The sequence below is a fragment of the Gasterosteus aculeatus genome, chromosome 4 (assembly GCF_964276395.1).
Source record: "Gasterosteus aculeatus chromosome 4, fGasAcu3.hap1.1, whole genome shotgun sequence".
Classification (NCBI taxonomy): domain Eukaryota; kingdom Metazoa; phylum Chordata; class Actinopteri; order Perciformes; family Gasterosteidae; genus Gasterosteus; species Gasterosteus aculeatus.
The window spans coordinates 13817042-13838231 of NC_135691.1; the positions used below are offsets into that span (position 1 = coordinate 13817042).

Consider the following 21190-nt stretch of genomic DNA (forward strand, 5'->3'; position numbering starts at 1 on the left):
GAAACGGAACAGTGCAGTCGGTTAGATCGAAGAGATCGACACTGTAGTTGAAGATGGAGAGCTTTTTGCATTTTAAGTAAAACAAACTAAGGCACAACATACAGTGGAGAACTGCAGAAGAATTCCTCTACGTGTCAAACAGAAGGGGGGATGATGGCAAACGGGCCACTTTTGGACTAATGGTGACCGTAGTGCTCCACTGCTTCTATCTCAACATCTGCACGGCACAGTCTGCAGAGGACCACTGTGTCCCTAAAAGACAGTGGTTTGGGAAAACGTCCTGGCTTAATGTGGCGCTTCAAATGAGCCGTCAAATGATGGAGAGTTGATTAGCAAAGAGCACGAGGACCGCAGGAAGAGCTAGAGCTAGTTCAACATGTTGCAGCTCCAATCGCATGTGTGTAGTTTTGTGTTTTAAAATACAATTTCTAAAGTGATTACTCATTACTTGTAAGATTTAGTCTGAAAAACTATTACTCGCGAATTTGAAAATGTGAAATTAATTTGCTTTTAGCCCTGCCTTCCCCTGCTAGGTGTTAAGTATGCCAGATCAATGAAGCCAAATTGTTAAATTATCTGTATCCTTTTGGAAATAACAACATGCTTGTTTGCAGCCGTTTGTCTGTACTGGCCAAAGTCTAGAGGATAAATTAAAAAGTCCCTTTTTAATGAGAACCACAACCCAAACCTCTCTCAATCTCTTCTGTGGTATATGGGCAAAGTAGGAATATATTTCTTTTTCTCCCTCTTTCTTTCATTTCCTGACTGCAAGTGAGTGAAAAACAAAACCCGCTGGTAAATACCTGGATATGCACTGCTCCGTGGCTCTGGGCATCAGGTGGCTGGCCGTGGCGCATTAGAATGCTGCCTTGTCAGTAAATATTGGAGATTGGCATTTCCTGTGGGTTATGCGTCCTGAAAGGTCAGTGCTGGGCAGCTGCAGCACACGGGCTCTGCCTCTGTCTCTATATAATGGAATTCAGCGGCGCTGCATGGCATTTCCAACGATGGGATCTGACCTTCCGGATCATCATTTATATCATGAACATTACCCGACACGGAGCGCGGCGAAACGCTTCTGTTTAACATCCTGCTCTTTCACTGTTATTTGCCTCATTTCCTCTTCCTATTTTGTCTACTTTTGTTTACTCTGCCGTCTGAACCTTCTCTAGAGCGCTAGCTTAAATGCTAAGGCGAGAGCTACCTGCACAGACTTTTGAAGTGAACTCATGAATATGGAATTTAGGAGATCAGAACACTTAAATAAAGATCTAGTACCCTTCTTGAATGGACTTTGATGGGTCACCTTTATTTTTCCGAGAAGGCACTTAAGGCCGACAGTGATGAGGTCACGACAACTCCACCACAGTCTGACATTTCCAGCTGCACTGCTGGCCACCTTTTTTGAAAAATGGTGACTCACCTTTAACATTAATTTGCCTTGAAACGGTATCCAGAGTCCAGATGAAGCCTCTTGTGCCCCGTCTCCCTGCTTTGCCATATCTCAACAGCTGACCAAGCAAGGTTAAGTGTCCCCGGCCGTATCTGGCCACACAGCATGCGAGGGGAGCGCAGGATGCTACATCATCAGTCCTGGGGAACATCTTACAGTGGCACTCAGAGGAGATAAGGGGGGGTACAATGGATGTGGTCAAAATCGCCATTAGCAGAGAGCATCACTCAGTGGGAACAAGAGCGACAATTAGTGGTGATAAGTCACGGATGGGATCACTACAGAAGAAGAAGAAAGGGAACAAATGCAACTTTTATAGATCCCCGATTTGCAGCTAATACTAATTGTTGCCTTAGTGATGAATGTCGTATGCAGATACAAATAGCTTGTTTGCTGATCCAAGTTCCAACCAATGACAACGTTATGTGTTCACATGTAATCTTTTACAAAACCCCATGTCTACACATGATTAAGTTATCATTTACCTTTACGAAGACCCTTTTTCCCCTAAGACTGAACGCATCGTAACGTAACTAATCGTAACCTTCCTTTGTTGACAGTTACCACGGTTCTGTTGATTTGGGACGATGTCCCGACCGCATATTTGACTGACTATTGCTGGATATCTTCGATAGCTCTTATTTCATGCTGTGATGGTTAACAGGTATCTGTGCCTCTGTGGGGGGGGTTTTCCCGTTGAAAACTGTTTGAATAGCGAGGCCAGATGTGCTTTTCATTGGAGTACTTGGCTGCACATCCGCTGAGGTAGAGGCTTACATTAGGTTTTGTGCATTGTTGTTGTTATTCATGCCGTATAGTAGGAGAGGGGGAGAAAGAGCGTGTGTGAAATGTGAGCTGGCTCCTGATGCATCTGGTGTGGAAACCTTGAACCCCAGTGCAGTCAGCGAGCCACTTGAGCTCCTCTAACGATGATCTGCTTGTGAGTGAGTTGCACACAGGCGCTTCTATTTTTTTACACAGCAACCCGAAAACAATCAAAGGTGTTCTCGTCTTTTCTCCGCGCAGCTCCTGTATGCACATGTCACACTGAGAGCAGCCTTGCAGGGTTTCCTGAGTGGCGAGTGAAGCCAGCAGGTGAGCTGAGTACGAGCACAAGTGATGCTTTCAGTGCCCTGCTCTCAGCCGTCTGAATACTTCCCCAAGCCCTCATTAGCATGGCTGCTGCATTCAGCCTCATTGCAGGTCTTTGCTATTGCATGTGTGTGATTGCACACGCACTCTCTCTCTCACACACACACACACACACACACACACACACACACACACACACACACACACACACACACACACACACACACACACACACACACACACACACACACACACACACACACACACACACACACACACACACACACACACACACACTACTTACTTAAGCCCCCTCCCAACTCCAGTTGAATCCTCCTGTCTACGTCCCGTTTCCCTAGTAGGATTTTTTCCCCTCATTTACGTCTGCGTACTGTTACCCCTCTGGCTCACTCTTCATCCCCATCCTTTCTCAAACTTATTTTTATCTCCTTCTTTCTGGCTTTTTTTTTTGTTGTTTAACCTTTCATCCACTCCTAGTATCTCAACCATGTATGAGGGTCATTCTTTTTGGCTCGCTTTCCTCTGCTCTGGCATACCTTCTTGGCTCTTACATGTCCCTACTATTCACTTAGCATATATATATATATTAATCAGGAGAAGATGGTAAAGACATTTGATTAGTGTTGTCCGGGGTCAGCTATAGAGCTCAGTTGGGGGAAACATGACTGAAAGTCGTATTTGCTTTTGCGACCTTATTTGCAAAGATATTGTGGGTTTCTTTGAAGAATCGCTTGCGTTTTTCCGTCTGCTTCACTGATGTGTACGAAGGAGTACAGCTGGCCGGGGCGGTGTGCAAAACGCATGCACGCATGGCTGTATGCCATGCTTCTATGCGAGTGCGCTATATTCAGTGCAGCGCTCGATACTCCCACCAGGGATAGTGACGCGCTCGGCGGGATTAGAGGCACCACGTCCTAGTCTGTTTGAAGTGTCGAAAACCCATCTTGATACGTAGATGCCCCCCGCTTCTTTTGCACAGGGAGAGGAAACCGGTGGAAATGTGAATTTAGTGCATTTAAATCATGGTACCGTTATTCCAAGATGCCTCAAATGCCTCTTCAGCCGGTCTAGACACACGCAAACCCCTGTGCACACTCGCAGCACTGACCTCCCCGACTCCTTCCTGCAGAGAATCCATCAATTAAAAGATTGGCTGCCATTACCTCCCGCTCACCTTTTCCCTGCACTCAAAATTAACGGCTGCCAAAGTACTCCGCCTTCTGACTGCCAAGCAGCTGCCATGATTCCATGGCCTCTGCTTTGCCACACATTTTAGGCTCCCTCACCGACTGCAGGTTTCCCCTGAGAATGAATTGCATTTGAAGCCTGTTCTAGTGCCTCTCCAACCCCGAGCTGCCAATTCACACCCCAACATGTAAAGTCCTGTTAGGTTGGAGTGTTTTCTCAAACCTGCTCTGGACGTGGCTGCTGTTTACACTTTGCATCTAGCTTGTATTTTTGCTGCTAAATGGACTTCACACAAGATGATTACCAAACACCTAGAAGTTTTGATTGACAGCCGTGTTTACCTCCTAATAGAATTAGCATTCTGTGTGACTTGATCGTGCTTAACCCTGTGGAAATGAGTTATCAATCTACAAGGTTGTGGGCGTGAGTTTGTCATTTTGGCTCTGCGCACAGACCTAATGTGGGTGTCTACCTTACCTGTCACAGCGCTACTAACTCATCTTGATAAAGCGTGAGATCATGGCGTCGGCCGGATCACATAAATATTCCGATTGAGTCGTACCAGTAAGGTCCAAAAATGGAGGAACAAGGAAAGTAAAACTCTTTGCTGACACAGGCATGAAAATCCCTCACCTTTCGGCGAAATTCGCCGTTTTGAAACCAAAATAGGTGACCTACGTGAATCGTGTAGATTCGATGAGTTTTTTTGGGGGGGGTACGGTATTCATATTCAGTGAACTGCGAACTAATGCGTGTGTCAGAAGGTAGTGCGAGATTCTGTGAATTGCAAACAGGGTGAGTGATGGTTTCAATAATTTTAATATTTTCTGGTATATCGAAGTTAAGTTACCGAGGAGCTAACATAGGAGTTGACATAGACTGAGCTAACGTTAGCTACAGCTTGATGAATAGTCATTAAGCTAGCCAGCTAGCTAAAGCTCCGGTGGAAATGATTAGCTAACGGTACCGTTTTGGAGGAGGTAGATTTTGAGGTGTGGGGACTGACTAGGCAGAAGGTAAAGTGGTCCACCCTTCTATCAATAAGCAGACCTGCCAACCAGGTAAGCATTCTGACTTCAAAGTACGCTGGTACGATTTGTCACTCGAAACTACGCAAAAATTTGTCAAATTAATTTTAGACTAGTTGACCAGCACACATTATATGCAATGCAATATAATGCATGACGAGTATTTAATGACTTGTCCCCAATTAGTCCCATCCCCCCCTCGTCGGTACGCAAAAAATGATCCCTGGGACAAAACCAGTTAAAATATCCGCTGCCCTAGAGGGGTAATATCCTTCTCACCTTTTTCACCCTTGACCCGTTTTCATGCCTGGTTTTATTCTCCGCTCAAACATTGTGCTGTGTAATTAAGGTCTCATATTACGTCTCCATACCGTCAAATAAAAATTCAGATTGAGTCGTACCAGTAAGGTCCAAAAATGGATTTCTGATGCAGCCTTCTAACCACAAACGGGTTTGTGCTTGTATGCAACTTGAAGTGGACATTAGTTGACGTGTTTGTCTCCCCCTCCGCAGTGCCCCGACTCCACCTGTAAGCAGGACCTGCTCGCCTACCTGCAGCGCATTGCCTTGTATTGCCACCAGCTCAACATCTGCAGCAAAGTCAAGGCAGAGGTGCAGAACCTGGGAGGAGAGCTGGTCGTCTCTGGAGTAAGTTCAACCTCCATCTCAGTAACCAAGAGTAGTGGACGCTTTAAAATGGGATATTTAATAAATAAATGTATTTGGCGGGGCCCTAGTGGCCGGTCACGATTGATTGAGGTAATGCAGCTTCAAAGGTGGAAACAAACCAATAAAAGATAGAGGAGAGCAGGGTGCCGGTTTAAAAGCATTCACACGACAATATCCGCATGTTCCTTGGAACATTAAGAAGACACACAATGCATTCGGGTGAAAAACCATTAATTTGAACAGATTTAAATTTGTTCACAGTGAAAGATGATCTTTTTTCTGAAGTTATCCTATCTGGTGTTTAAGATGAGACCGTACAAGGCCATTGTTTACCAAACATTTATGCATGCATTAACCACTTGCCAGTCCAATCTGTGCAAAGAATAATTAATTCCTCCCTCCTCTCTGTGCTAAAATGAGCCTTTGCTTCCCACATTTCAGTCAAGTGCCACCAGTGAGATTTTTTTTTCTCCATATTCTCAAATGTCCTGTGAAAATCTGAGCTGTTGTTAATGCATCTATATACGTAGATGTGTAGATAACAGACTTTGTTTTGACCACTCTACAAAGCTGACCTTCCCTGTCTCCTCCCCCAGTTGGACAGCGCCATGTCCCTTATCCAGGCCGCTAAGAACCTGATGAACACAGTGGTGTCCACTGTCAAGGCTTCCTACGTCGCCTCTACAAAGTACCAGAAGAGCAAAAATATGGAGGCCCTGAATATGCCCGCTATCTCCTGGAGGATGAAAGCTCCCGAGAAGAAGCCTTTGGTGAAGCGAGAGAAGCAGGACGACGGCCAAACCAACAAGGTCAAGAGGTCCTCTCAGAAGAAGCACATCAACCCGGTGCAGGCTCTGAGCGAGTTTAAGGCCATGGATAGCATCTAGAATGCCCCGATTCCCACCTACAGCCAGAACACAAAGTATTGACCAATGAGTTCATATATAGATAAAACTTAGCCAGTCTGTATGACCTATTATATCGCTACACTGCCTCCTTTCTATTCCATGAATTTCCGATTTGCTCATTAACGTTGACTTCTCTGGAACATGCAGTTGGAGGGAAATCAACTGGACGAATGCATTTTTCTACTATATAGTTCCCATTTTTTTGTCGCATTTATAGGAGGAAAGAGAGCAGATTCCAGAGATGATCGAAGAAGTTATTCCATGAGGCTTATGATTATTTTGTATTCTAACCAGTTTTATAGTAATGTGGGGTCGCTGGCGTTTTCAACTACAATGCTTGATTATAGCAAATACCTTCTGTACTGCAAATATTCACTATGCAAAATCTGTCTGCCTTATTTTGACTTGAGAAATAACTGTAGTTAATTTGGAATGTGCTGGGCTAACTGGTAAGATTTTAAATGTGTTTGTTCTTTAAGGAACCAAGTTAATATATTTCTACGTGTGCCTGCTTTTTTCTGTTATGCCTCTGCGACGGTCCAAAAAAGTTCACTATTATGACTCATTTGTACCTATTTCCTTTTGGACTGATTCCTTATAGATTAAGCAGCTCACATTTCATGTTCTGCTTTTTGTATTTCTTGTTGATCTAATCAAGCAAATCAAGGTGACAAAATGCTGTTGCCCTGTTTTTGTTGCATAAGTGGTGTGTGTATACACACACACACACACACACACACACACACACACACACACACACAAACACTTCAGCCCCCCTATATAAATACAGCTCTGCTTCTAGTCGGAGAGAAGCCAGTGGGCTAAACAACGAGCAGACCAGTGTCGTTTCTCTCCAAAGCCGTCAAGCTTCATTAACAGTCAATGAGACCAAACTCCTCCATCTAATGTGTCCAAATTGAGGGATCAATAAGTTTTCCCCCTGCAACATTGGAGGTAGGCGAAAAAATGAGGTTTCCCCGTTTCTTTTCCTTTTCCTTAAATGAACACAAATCAAAATGTTATGTCGGGCACAACCTTTAAGAAACACTAACAGGTTTCCAGGAGTTGGCGCTTTAAAGCAGGACTGCTTTTGTTTGTGTAGTGAACTTTAGGTAACAACTGTGTGATGTTTGTCCAGTCGTACATTCTGCTGCATAGCGGTGCGTTGGTATACAGCAAGGCTCTGACACCCTGCTGCTTTCTTCTTTGGTCTGAATCTTTGTTTTGCTCGTTTGGCACCTCCTGAAGTGTAGCTGGATGGGCATGCAGGACGATCTGACGGGATTCCTTTTCTGTACTGTAGAACCAAGCATGTCAGCAGTTCGTCTTTTGCTGTATTGGAGTTTGGATTTTAATCTGGAGTAATAGATCAAACTATTTTGCTGTGGATTTTTTTTGAGAGCACATGTTTCTTATATTCATGTGGCTGCTTTATATCTTAATAAACATTTAAGAAAACAAACTACTGTTATCTTTTTTTCTTACCTGCAGTCAGTCTTTATTTTTTACACTCCATTGATGTATTGATGTAATTAAGGCCTCATATTAAGTCTTCATACCTCCTCAACACTCTGCATTACTGACTCAAGGCCTGTATACAATCCCGTAAACTGCTCGTTAGATCGTTCTACTGTTGGTTGTGTGGTTTATTTTCTCAGACACCACGAGACCGAAAAATATTGGAAGCTGCACTTTTCTTTTTAACAAACAATAGTCTGAATAAAATTCAGTGGTAGAAACAAGTGTGTGCAGAGTGAAGATAAAAAGGGAAGAAAGTATTTGGAAGGAATAGTCGTTCTGACGCACTTTGAAATCCACTTTCATATTCCTTCACAGGCGGGTCCGTATCGCTATGTTTGCTTTCCTTTTTTTGATGATTGTTCTAAATTGAGTTACCCAAACCCATCGACATCCACATATGTCATAATGGATGTGAAATAGATGGAGACCACCGCAGCAGCAGCAGAGAGGGAGAGCGGATTTCCAGGCTGCTGCCTGATGACTTTGGCGATCAAACCCTTCAGCGTGTTTTATTGCATCTGATGTAAATTCACTGACACCAATAAAAAAGGCTAAGCATTTTAAAGCCACTGACTCTCTCCTCACTCACTATATCTCACCCCTGTCAGGTTGTGTGAATTTGGGGCTTCTGATTGTTTGTCGGGGGCGGCGTGGTGGTTAGCGCTGTCGCCTCCCAGCAGGAAGGTCCTGGGTTCGACTTCGCCCAGTGGCCTTTCTGTTTGGAGTCTGTTCTCTGCGTGGGTTCTCTCCGGGTGCTCTGGCTCCCACAGTCCAACGACATGCTCTGGGGATCAGGTTGATTGGTGAGTGTGAGTGTGAATGGTTTCTTTCTGTTAGCTCCTGCGATTGGCTGGCAACAGTCGCCCAAAGTTGCTGGGATCAACTCCAGCGACCCTGAGTGAAGGACTATTCAGGATGGATGGATGGGACGAAGCTTCTTACCACATGGTTTGGGATTGCACATTAATAAAGTTGTTACTACTACCCTCAGTTACTACAAAAAAGGGTTTCACCAAACAATAACGTGAATCCAAACAAACTTTGCAACAATTGCAAGGGCGCTGGAGGACCCAGAGATGACATCACTCTATATTTTTGTTATGCATAAATATTGGGCAAGTGCAACGTTGTGTGCAATTTGTTAAAATAACGAGAAACAAAATGGCTCTCTCCTGATTCAACAAACACAAATGGCTACCATGGAAACGGCCAATTAATAAGAATAGCCGCCAAGATGATATAAATAAAACTACTTTTAAATGTGTTTTTTTTTGAGGCCCAACATTTTTTTTAGCACCTGCAGAAAGCAGATTGGGTGAATCGAGCAGCGTTTACTCAGTTAACCTTCAAGTCTGTAGGACACAGAAACTCGCAACAACTGTTCGAGACCAGTTTGTCGCATAACTACGGGTCCAGCTGCCCTTCGACAGGAACGTGCCCTGCAGAGACCATCCGGAGGGATGTGACGGTCACCCTGATTACGACCCTCGCTGCCCTGAGTGGTCTCAACCGTAAGTAGAACTTCAGTTATTTTAACTGTTCACCGCTGGTGTTACTCTGCTTCTGTTTTGTCCATTTTTTTTGTTATATTTTTCTTGTGGATTTCACACACAAACTGCGGTCTGCTCCTGTATGATTGCTGCGTGTGGTTGTTGGAAGGAGACGTCATCCCACGCACAAATGTCTGACATCCTGAGCTGTGTTGATGCGGCTCCGATGTGTGTATTTCGCGTTAAATGCGCTGCTGGCCTTGAAGTCTGGTTGTTTCTCTGCCTGTGTGCACCCGTGTCTGTTGTTGACATGCAATAAAATAGTATCTGAATGGGGATTTATGTTTCTACCACGTTTGGTGCCTTAGCAGGAAATAATGCAGGAAGAAGTGCATCTTTTGAACGCAGAACGTCATGCATTGTTGCGTTGCTAATTTCCCAAGTAGTTTATGTGAACTACGTGCTTGAATTAGATACGATGAATGAATGTGTGGTAACATGCACACTGACGGAAAAAAAATGTCTGGTGAGACGTAGTCAGCATTGGCTTATACCCTAAATTCATTATGGGTCCAGACCTCCACAGTGATCCCTTCTCATACACCAGTACTCATCATGATGAATAGAATTTTACAATAAACCGTCCACCTTATCTCCACGTAAAGCATAGGGCCTGAGTGCTGGTGTAGTCTTTGACTTGTGTTGAAGTGCTTGAATAAAATGAAACAGAAGGAACGTGCTCTGTCAGCAGTTGTGATTAGTTCCCCTCAACCATGCAGGTGGACCACTGTACAAAGGTCGTAGGACAGGGACATGTGTCGGGACTTAAGAGTGTACAGAATGTGCACACCACAATGTTGTAGAAACGTGATTGAATTCTGTCACGCTCCCAAGCGCTCTGTGCTGTCGGGTTCCTCTCGCTGCCTTGCTCTGGTTTATAGTTTATTTTTGGAGCAGGAAATGACAACGGCATTGTTCTTTTTAACGCGTACAGGGAGAGAAAACAGCCAAAAGTCTACATTAAAATAAAATAAGAAATATCTATTTTCCGGATGAGTGATATTTAAATATTGCCGTTGAAGTCGACCAGACGAGACTGCATCACAACAAACAAATGGTCAATTCAGTGCTTATTTTTAAAGTTGGGATGTAAAACCCAAATTTTAAGAGAGACGGTACGAACAAGAAACCAGTGACTCGCATGATTCATCTTTGAGGGACCACGTGCCGCCCTGCTGCCAATTTGTAAACCAGGAATTGAAGGTAGACCGGCAACCGATAACATTTCAAGTCCTCTCCATCACACTTTCATTATTTCGCTTACATGCTACTGCGCCTGCCCGGCAGCCACCTTTCAGAATGAGTTATTTTTGTGAGGCTTTCAATGGGGTTTCTGATTAAAAAAAAAAGACTCCTTTTCACGGCGTTGCTTCAGTGTGTTTTATGCTTTGTCTCTCCCATCACAACTATTCATAGGAATCCGTGCCGTCGCCGGCGAGACTTCATGTTAGCAAAATGGCACTCCTGCAAAACAACAGCGGCGTCTGGGGTGGGCCTGCGTTTATAGTTTCTCAACCTGATTTAGCACTTCATTGCTCTCACCTCACCCTCCGCTCAGGCCGGAGCCCACCACGGCAGTCCCCAGACAAACGCATCTTTCAAACATGGCTGGTCCCCAGAGACTAGCTGAGTCTTGACGGATAATAATAGAACAGCTTCTTCTCTGCTGAGACTCACAAGGCCCTTTTGGTTCAAGACACATTTGAATACAGATATGATGCAAAGGTGACACACACACACACACACACACACACACACACACAGCCGCTCTTCTAGCTTCCACCCATCTGTCGTCGCATGACATGTTTGAATGAAGTTTTATCCATCACAGCGGTCAAGTGTGACAGTTTAATCAATAGACTAAGGTTTTCCCAGAGATCCCATTCTTCTCTTTTCTTTCTTTTTTTTTTTAAATCAAAGGACCAGGGCAAAGTGGAGGATGAGCAGCATCTTAAATAAAGGGAGGGCGGGCTTTAACCTGTCAAGCTTTACTGTACATAAACACAAGGACTTCAGTATTATTAGCCCTGAACCAAGCGTGAAAGAATTGGCCATAAACACCGGCTGCCGGACTGGAAAATCTGTCAGCGCTGAACTGGTCGCCTTAGATGGATGGATGGACTCGGCTCCGTCGGCCTATAAATGTTAAATATGACCGGGTGAGAGGACCAGTGAACCACACTGTACAGATGCCAGAGTGCAATCACTGCAAATAAGGGAGTCCTTACTGAAATGTCAATAGCTGTACGCCCGATCCAAGAGTCCGGTGGGGTTCAGTTCAGCGGGTTCAGTCGCTCCACAGGTGAATGTTTCAGACGTGATGTCAAAGAGTCCGATGAGTGAATCAACGCGGCACAGACAGCGATATGTTGAAAACACCCGAGGCATCTGGGAAGAGCTGAACATTTTTGGGTAGTTTACCCAATATGAAGTCTATAAGTTCCCCACAACTTTTCGAGGGCCTCATTAATAATGCCGTCTTCACATTAATAAAAAAAAAAGAAATTGCCAGGAGCTGTCTCAGAGGAAAAAAAGGTTTCCAGAAGTCCCCTTAAGCCACTTCTTGAGGGGCGCAGTGTAGAGAACTTTAGAGAACATTAATTACCTGAAGGGCTGGCAGCAGAAGTGGTAACTGCTGTGAGGTGCCGGCTTGTATGTTGGCCCGTGTCAGCTTTATAGTGGCACAGGAACCCACTTATCATGTTTAATGGAAGTATTGTCCTTTTGGGGGGGATTTGGTTTTGCCTTTCTTCGTTAGAAGTTTAATTAGTGATGTGTGCACGGGGCTTAATCTCGTCTCATGATGTGTGGAATTCCACCCCGTTGGCCGGTTAGAGATTTTTTCATGGTGACTTATGGAGTCTTTTCTTTATAGGCCCGAGTCCGCCGATGGCATGTTGGCTAAAGACGAGGAAGGAGTTCTGGGTCACATGCAGCTCTACCGCTCACTCAGCCTGTCGGCACTGCTCACGCAATGCTAAAGCTGTGTCATTAAATGCAGCGAAAGAGAGTGAAACATTGACTCCAGTTTGAAAAAGTAAGTAAATTACACATCTAGCCATAAAATCCATAGCCCCCCCCCCCTCGTAAAGACCACTCAGACACATGCGAACACAATTCTTCTTATCTTCGCCTTTTCATGGTGAACAGTTAAATCGAATTCTATATCCAAAAATCACCTCTTTCTGATGTGAGTCCAGGCCCACGGTACTTGTCCCTCAGTCTGAAAATATTGTAGAGTTGGATGATACGTAATCTAGTGAAATGGTGCCAGTATTAAAAAGGGCACTATCTTTTCATTTCAAGTCACTTTTTATAATCAGCTTCCCAAGAATAAAAAAAAGAAAGTAAAAGTAATAGGATCAGCAGCTGCACAGACATAGGTAGTCATTTTCTTAAAAACCCCTTTCACAACGCAATCTTGGATAAGGAAAGCCTAATACCGTAAGCCTCGCAGTGAGGGCTGCTTTCATTGTATTGCAAATAAATGGCTGTGGTAAACGTGTGTGTGTGTGTGTGTGTGTGTGTGTGCTGCCCGGTACGATTTGTGTGATGTAATTAGATGTAAAATGCTTTTTAGCGGGCTCTTTAATTTACTTTTGGCAAGAGTGATTTGTGGCCATCAGGCTTTCCCTCGTGGCGCTGTGTTGTCTCCACCAAAGGACAGCGGATTATTTGTTAACACCTAAATCCAGTTTCCGGAGCTGGACTCGTTCGATCGGCCTTCTCTTGTGTGAAGGTGGCTTCTATAACCTGAAGGGAGAACTGCCTTAGACGTACATTCCTACACTTACCTTTCCCTCAATCACACTTTACTTAAAATACATCGTGGCAGCTTTTTAAACATGTATTCAACATTCCGTTCAACACCTTTTTGCATAAGGTAATGCAGTGGTGTCGCACGGCATCGCCGACTACCAATCATCTCATAGGTATTCCGGGGACCCGGCACTGTATTTTAATGGCCGACATCTCAGGGCTGCAATTCAAGTGTGATTTATACCTCCCCAAGTCATCAGTTAAAATCAGATCCAAGGATCTCACTCTGTGCCTTCCAGACACGCACAGCTAACAGGGAGGCGGAATAACAGCACGTTCCCAAAGTTTTCTGTGGGGGTTTTTGAATGGAAGGAGCGGTGGGGAAGGTTAGATAGAGCGAGTAAAAGACGGATGATGGAGCTTCACATTGGTACGCGAGCCTCTGTCTCGTCCTTAAACCAATTTCCTTCCTCAATACTCTGGGGAGCGGTCTGATTTGCGCCGTTCCCTTTCTCGGAGTGAGTGTTTATCCTGCTTTTACAATTAGATCTGTCTCCCAGCTGCATCATTAATCAAATACCCAGACATGTTCCCTCCTCATCTGAAGATTGTGGGAATGTGTCCTGTATTTCTCCTGCTGTGCTAACAGGCCGCGAAGCACTACAGTTATTTGGTAAGCAAGCGTCTCGCAGATCCTGTACACAGATTTAACCGTGGAAGAGGATTGCACACAGCTCTGAAAGGGAGCCAGAGTGGAGGTTATTTGGATTTACTGTGCTGGGAGGCGTGCTTGTGATCTATTGATATTGCTCTTATTTATCCTGGTTTGATACTTGCCTCTGTATTTCTGACTAAAGGGAAATGCTTAAAAACTGTGCATACGCACACGCTTTTTTGTTTTTTGAAGTAGTAACGTTTATTGGCCTGGTCAAGTAAACCAAGTAAACGGGTTGGGATACGTTGAAGGTCCAGTTGGAGAGCCTAGCACTACCTACTGGACCGCATAGCAATTTGTTGCAGTATGCGAGAGTCAGACCACAAAAATGCAGGATTGTTTTGGTCTGTGGCCACAAGGGCTGCGCTCAAAAAGTAAAAGGTAACCCGGCCCGCTGGGGGCATCCAGTGCAGCCCCCTACCCCTCCGGATGACTTTGCTTTTGTGGGAATTGCAGAAAGGTCCCCACGCTTGCATGGTTGCTTCTGACAGACGAGGGGCTCGTTGTGTTTAACGTCTGCGCTGTTGCAAATGCAAAGAACTGCTGGGCGGCCTCATCTTCTGTCCTTTGGTGGAGGAAGTTCTAGTGTTTTCCTTTATAAAGGACAGAAAGGAAGCATTGAAGAACCTTTGCTCTGCATTTAGAGAATTCGAACAGCTCATATCATGGCAGCAACTTACAGATACTTCCAGGTCATTTCACTCGGTTAGGAACCTTCCTAGGAAGAAAGGACTATTCAACCGCAGCCCTGATCTCCTTTTTGTGGACGCAGAGAGAAGGCTCTAATGTAGCGTAATGTAGAGTTCAGAGGAAAAGAAGAGCGTGTAGCGTAGTTCTTGCTCTACTCGACGGATGAATAGCGATCTGGCAACTCTCAGAAAGAGATTATTAAGCAATTTAGCAGTTTCCTCCATCTCCATGGTTACGGAAAGTTGTGACATTCGGTCAGGAACGTGCAAGACAACCAATTTATTAGTCAGGAAAAGACTGATAGAGCCCAAATTAGGAATGATAGAGAAGGTATAAATCACAAATTGGTCTGCTACTTTCACCAGGATGCCTTGTACTGCTGTTGTCACATGCAAATCATCACCAGTGAGACCTGCAACAACAACAACAACAACAACAACAGATCCAGCAGCACAGCACGCCGTCATTCAGTCATTAATTCCTTCTCAGTTCTCAACTTTATCTGCTGTGAAAGCCGTCCCTCCACACTGCGCTTGTTTATTCTGTATTTCTCCCCTCTAAGAGGGCTTTCTCTGCCAACTATAGAAGGCAGGCAGCTTTTACGCTGTGTTGGCCTAAATTATCTGCATCCAAATGGAAGTGGCGAATGCAGAGTGAACAATTTGTGTATTTCAATATTTAATGAGCTAAAACGCCGATGCTTCCCAAATCTGCCACGAGAAACTCCGTGATGCAAGTTAGTGCTGGTGGACAGTCAAGATCCTCAAACACAAATTTCATCATGTCAAGGACACAAATTGGAGCACTAATTTCTAATCTGTGCGTCGTGTGGAAACTGTGTAGGCCCTTAACGTGATTCCTGCCTCCCATTTTTCACTCCCAGTGTCGAACAGTGCTCATCCCCTCAGGTCGAGAAAGGCTCGTCACTTGTCGTATGCACTTGGACGACGACTGCGCCGCAGTAACTCGTGTCTTTCTGTGTGTCACAGACTGATGCATCGTGAAGACCAGCGCCGATCCCCGTCTGCTGTCAGATCCCATATTACCGCCGCCATGTTATGCACGAGGGCCCGCAGTGACTCCGCAGTGAGCTTCAAACGGACGCGGGCAGAAACCACCACTGAACCGCGCCTCGCCGAATAGCTCGGCCTTCCCATTGTAATGAGCCGCCGGGTGGGCTGACTTAATTAAAAGTGATGTTAAATAATTTATCTGTGTCCACGGCGCCGTGAACTCTGCTCAGCCTCACAGCGCGACCTGGTACTCTCGTCCACGGCTGATTGCAGCCATTATGCACACTCGACAAGCATTATTTATCAGAGGGGGAGTATTTATCTTGACTAAGAAAACACCCCAAAAACATTCAATTTGATTCGTGCACCCCCAGCCCCCCCACCATGGCGAGGAACTCTCCACATGGTAAGTGGATCAGGGTGATTGTATGCCTGTATTTGTGATGAAGTGTGAGACAGAACAACAGAAAAATGAGACTTTGCTTTGAAAGAGTGCCTCCGGAGTGTCTGCTTTCTTGCCTTGATTGCTCCATGTTTGTCCAAGACTGTGGGATAGGGACTTCAGTTCAATATGAAAGTAGAGGGAGGGAGTTCTATTAAATTTGTCTATGGGTTGAATAAACTTGTCATGGCATCACTCTCTCTCACACACACACACGCACACGCTGCAATCCTGTTTTTTGTGGAGATTGATTCTGTTGCACAAAATAGGCTCAGTATGAAGTCATAAATTACAACATGATTCAGCCTCATTAGAGAGACTCCTCACTGCTCCGTGGACAATTCCGCAGACAGAGCTTCAATTTAAAAGCAACCAATGGGATTTTTTTTTTTAGGCGATGATGTCACCTCTGTGTCATGCAAGTGGATCAGTAAATGTACGTGGTTGCTTTCCTAGTAGCACCATCAGCCTGTAGGAAATATGGATTGTGTTTATTTTCACTGGAAAAAAAGGAGAAAGAACACTTCAAAACAGATTTGACTACATGTTGTAAATATATTGTTGTCATTTAGGAGAGAAAGGAGACTTATAAGTTGTCCCAAGAGAATCATTTACAAAATGAACATACAGTACTTTAGAAAAAGGCCTCTATCTAGTCACAACCCAGTCAGCTGCTTCTTCAGCGGCCGGTCGCCGTCAGCCAGTGGAACGGCACAGCGTGCTGACAAAGCAGCCGCCGTCACATTGCTTTTATAATAGCATACATCAAGCCTTAAATGCTTCGGAGAAACACTACGACATCTGCGTGCGGGTAATTTTTTGTTGCCCTATAGATTCTGCCCAGACAGACGGAGTGCAAAGTAATAGGTGTTGTGCAGCTGAACAGAGGCCCCACACACACCGCTCTCAAGCCGCAGCAGGGATTTTTTGGGCCCTGGTAATCGGGGACGCGGTGGCATCAGGCCTGGGCCTGCTGCTTCAGCTCTTGCCCCGAGGCGGTGCAACTAACTCGAAGCGCTCCAGTATTTAGAATGCTTTTTAGAGGGCCTTAATTTAAATACTTCATAGCATGCTGAGTGGCCCCATGAATATGTGATAAGGATACGGGCACCAATTTGAATTAAACGTTACACGGAGCAACCATTTGCATAAATGTGTGGACATAAAGTCGCGCTCCTTTGACAGGAAGTTGAAGAACAGCAAACAGCTGGCTTCATTGACTGCATTTACTTTTATGACACCTGTTTTTTAAAATCTATTTCATAATACATTTTAGTGGTAGTGTTGTTTGTAAATGTAGCAGTAAGCAACATCCAGCCAGAGGCCACCTGAACTGCACTGGTGACGGCTGCACAGGCACTGCACATCCAAACGGATGCTGTGCAGAAGTCTGTGCCCGTGCAATGCAAAAATCTCTGGTTAATTGACCCGCAGTAACTGCGGTCAACGGCCCATCTTGTTCTCCCTGCATGGTCGAACACACGTCCAAATAAAGCTGCCGTTGAATCCGTTTTTTAAGAGACGCACATGCGTCGTTCCAGGGTTGAGACTGCAGTACAGCCCAAAGGGCTCATTAGTTTGTCCCTCAATAAGCGCCTGTCTGAAAAGTGAAATGGATGAGTTCCTTTGAGGTCTTTTGAAATGACAAATGTGCCCTGAAATAGGAATACTTATATTCAGTGAGTACTTGGACCTGGGCTCCTTGTTAAATTGTGTCCCAGTGTTGTGTGTTTGCCAAAAGGTTCCTTTAGAATGCGGTAGGTTGTGAAATGAATCAATCCGGTGCATTTTTAGAACACCATTAAGAGACTAGATCTATGAAGAATGTTGTGCTTTGTAAAAACTTTCTTCTGCTTATAGCCTTCGTTTAAGCACATTTAGGATGTGCAAGAGTTCACCTTTAAAGTACCTGGGCTCTACTTGTGTAATTGAATACGTGTAGTCCACTACTTTTCAGAGGAAATTATTTTTTTTTCAATTTTGCTTCATTTATTGACAGCATCAGTTAATAATAAGGCTACTTTGTAGTTTTCTTATTATGAAATGTTTGGGGCTGGTGTTATGAACACTGTAACAAATTGCTGTAAATTTACGGTGCATTTCTAACGGTATCTTACAGTATGTCATGATAACTGTAACATACAGTTCAATTTCCATCCCTTGCTTGTAAATTAACGGCCAATGTCATGAATAGTTAACAGAACAGTTAAAGCTGTCAATTTACGATAATAGCAGACTTCCGTAATTCAACTGTATGTTACATATATTTTATGAAGTGGTGGAAATACAAGTGCAGTGAATCACAGGATCACAATGATGACTTTGACTTACAAGACATTAGTATACATGTAGCTGTCACTTTTATCCAAAGCGCCCATTTATATGGAGTAATTGAGGGGTAGGGGGTCTTGCTCAGGGACACTTCGACTTCGACTCGGCACAGGGAGCAGCCAGGATTCAAACCGCCGACCTTGCACTGCACAGAACACCATCCCTATCCCCTGCACCACATGTATATATGCGGCATATTTTATGTTTTGTTCTTGGTTACAAATGTCTAACATTTTTGTCTTAAAGGCATCTAATGAACTCTATGAGTTTGGTTGTCTTTCTTTAATTTGTGGGGAGTGAAATTCAAAAGTGTATGGTTATAAGTAACAACAACGGTAACATTCTGGTATTTATAACACAAAAACAGTAATCCTATGGTAACAAACTAATCCAATATACAGCAACATACCGTATATTAAGGTAGGGCACTGTAAATAAAACAGTTACTAGCGTGGATTGCCAGTAAATTGCAGTTAATTCACATTAAAATTGTTTTTTAATGTTTACGGTAACATACAGTAATCCTTTATACGGTAACATTGTCATTGTCAGGAAGGTGTGCTGGGGAAACAAGGACATGGACACGGACATAGGCTTCTGACAATCAACCAACATGGAACAATGACACGACAAGTGACAACAGACACACATGGCTTAAATACACTAGGGCGGTGCAGGTGATTGGACACAGCTGGAAACAATCATGACATGACAGACAATCACAGGGGAAGACAGGACAAGGCAGGAAGTGACGTGACCCAGGGAGAACAGAGGCAAGAAACTACAAAATAAAACCAGACATGAACCCAAACCGTGACAAACATACTGTATTCTACGGCAGTGTACCACTAAAAAAACAGCAATTTACTGGCATCCGCTGCCAGTATTTTACCGTTAATTGACTGTAAAGTTCACGCCAATTTACTGTAATCCATTTTACGGTAACATAGTGTAGAAACCATTTACGGTATTATCCCGTAAAATAACGGTAAATTCCTGGCGTCCTTCCTGGCAGTAAGTTACCGTTAATTTACGGTGACATTTTTTAGAGTGAAGTTAAGCAGGTCATTCTTCCTTTGTATCGCTTCCAGGTCTCTGAAGCGAGCTAAAAAGATCGCGGCCGACCCCTCTCACCCCGGACAAAAACTGTTTGTGCCCCTTCCATCTGGCAGGAGGCGGAGGTCCATCAGGACTAAGACCTCCCGCCACACGAACAGTTTCTTCCCGTCGGCAGTCGGGCTCATCAACAGAGCCCGGTCCCCCACTGACTGACTATAACATCCCACCGGTCACTCCCCTTCATACTGCACATGCCACTTTAACTGCAATTCATCACTTTGTCGTCACTTGTCACTTTGTCTCTTGTCTGTTACTTGTTCGTTAGTGCACTTTATGCTTAATATTTTTCTTTTTAACTTTTTAATATTTAAATTTTTTTAACTTTTAACTGTTTTATACTAACCCATAGCCTTAGCCTTATTCTACTAACCCATTGCATTAGCATTTCATTCCACTTTATTTTATTACTTGTGCACTGTTGTCTTGTCTGTCTACTGTCGCGCACTAACCGCCAAGACAAATTCCTTGTATGTTTGACATATTTTGGCTAATAAATGTTTCCTGATTCCTGATTCCTGATCAGTGTAAAAACATCTTCAAATAACTATATTCATTCATGTATGTTATTATGACATCACATTTGACCTTCTCCCAATGCCCATTGTTACTGAATAGATTATGAACGCACTGTTGCCAACGTTATTAGCTCTCCTCCTACCGATGTAAATACAGATTTATTAGTAAATGCCGATCTGATATCTTTACTGATTATTTGCTGTGAAAATGCACCTTAGCCCCTTATTGAAATGTGTCTATAATGAAATTTTGTCCGGGTGCCTTAGTCCAGGTAACTAATGGAAAAAAATATATACTATATATAATATACAATATAGTCAGCCAATTCAACGTTTTCTGCTGCAGCCCAAAATGCACTTCTGCGGATGATACATGCACGCGAGCACGATTTAATGAAGGAGTTTATTAAATGTATAAGGAGGCCAGATTTAGAACACACTACTGCCAATTAGCATCTCCACCTCGGTATGATCCGAGGCTCTGCGCCACGCCGCCTCTGGCTGTTCTCTCTCTCTCTCTCTCTCCCTCTTTTTGTTCAGAGAGTTTTGTGAAGTCCGGCATCTCACCCCATGTGCCCTGGAACTGGCTGAGTCTTACTCTTTTGCAGCCTTCCAGTTGCGCATTGGTTGCTGCTGGCAGAATTAGATAGATAAATACAAAGAAATCTGTAACAACAGAATCTATAGTGCGTGTCTCACGTATTGATCCGGTCATGCACCAGCAGATCTCCATTTGCCAAAGTATGTCATGCTTCTCTCCAGAATGACCCCGAGGATTTACAGATATGAACAAACAACCGCAAACTTCAGAGCTTATGTTGTTTACATGACAGAAACACAGGAAATACTGTCAAAAACCATCGTCCGAAAAATATCTCATAAAAACGCTCTTTATATTTATTTACAGTGCTTATTCATATTTATCCCTCTTGTGCTGAGCTTGCACAGAACGCCTATTGTTGGCAGGGGATCATGTGACAATGTCAAGTTTCTTTTTATTACAGCTTTGCTGCCAAAGCCCAGTAGTGTTTAAACTGGATCATAGCAGAGCGGGGAGTGATGGATGTTTGGAGATGCATTGTGTTTTTTTTACTGGGGGGGTTATTGCTTAGCCTCCATTGTGAAAAGCCTGAAATGTAAAGGAGGATGTTCATGCTAAAAGGAATGGGGTAAATT

The 21190-nt window shown here is 44.0% G+C and overlaps 1 protein-coding gene across 3 annotated transcripts in view; it reads left to right on the plus strand.

Annotated features, from left to right (window-relative positions):
- Positions 1–7821, plus strand: part of ctnna1 (catenin (cadherin-associated protein), alpha 1) — a 65452-nt gene extending 57631 nt beyond the window's left edge. For all 3 annotated transcript variants that reach the window (XM_040173813.2, XM_040173812.2, XM_040173811.2), the window contains exons 17-18: positions 5296–5430; positions 6048–7821. In XM_040173813.2, the coding sequence (XP_040029747.1) occupies positions 5296–5430; positions 6048–6338 (426 nt within the window). In that variant the 3' untranslated portion in view covers positions 6339–7821. The remainder of the gene's footprint in view (positions 1–5295; positions 5431–6047) is intronic.
- The last annotated feature ends 13369 nt before the right edge of the window (positions 7822–21190 follow it).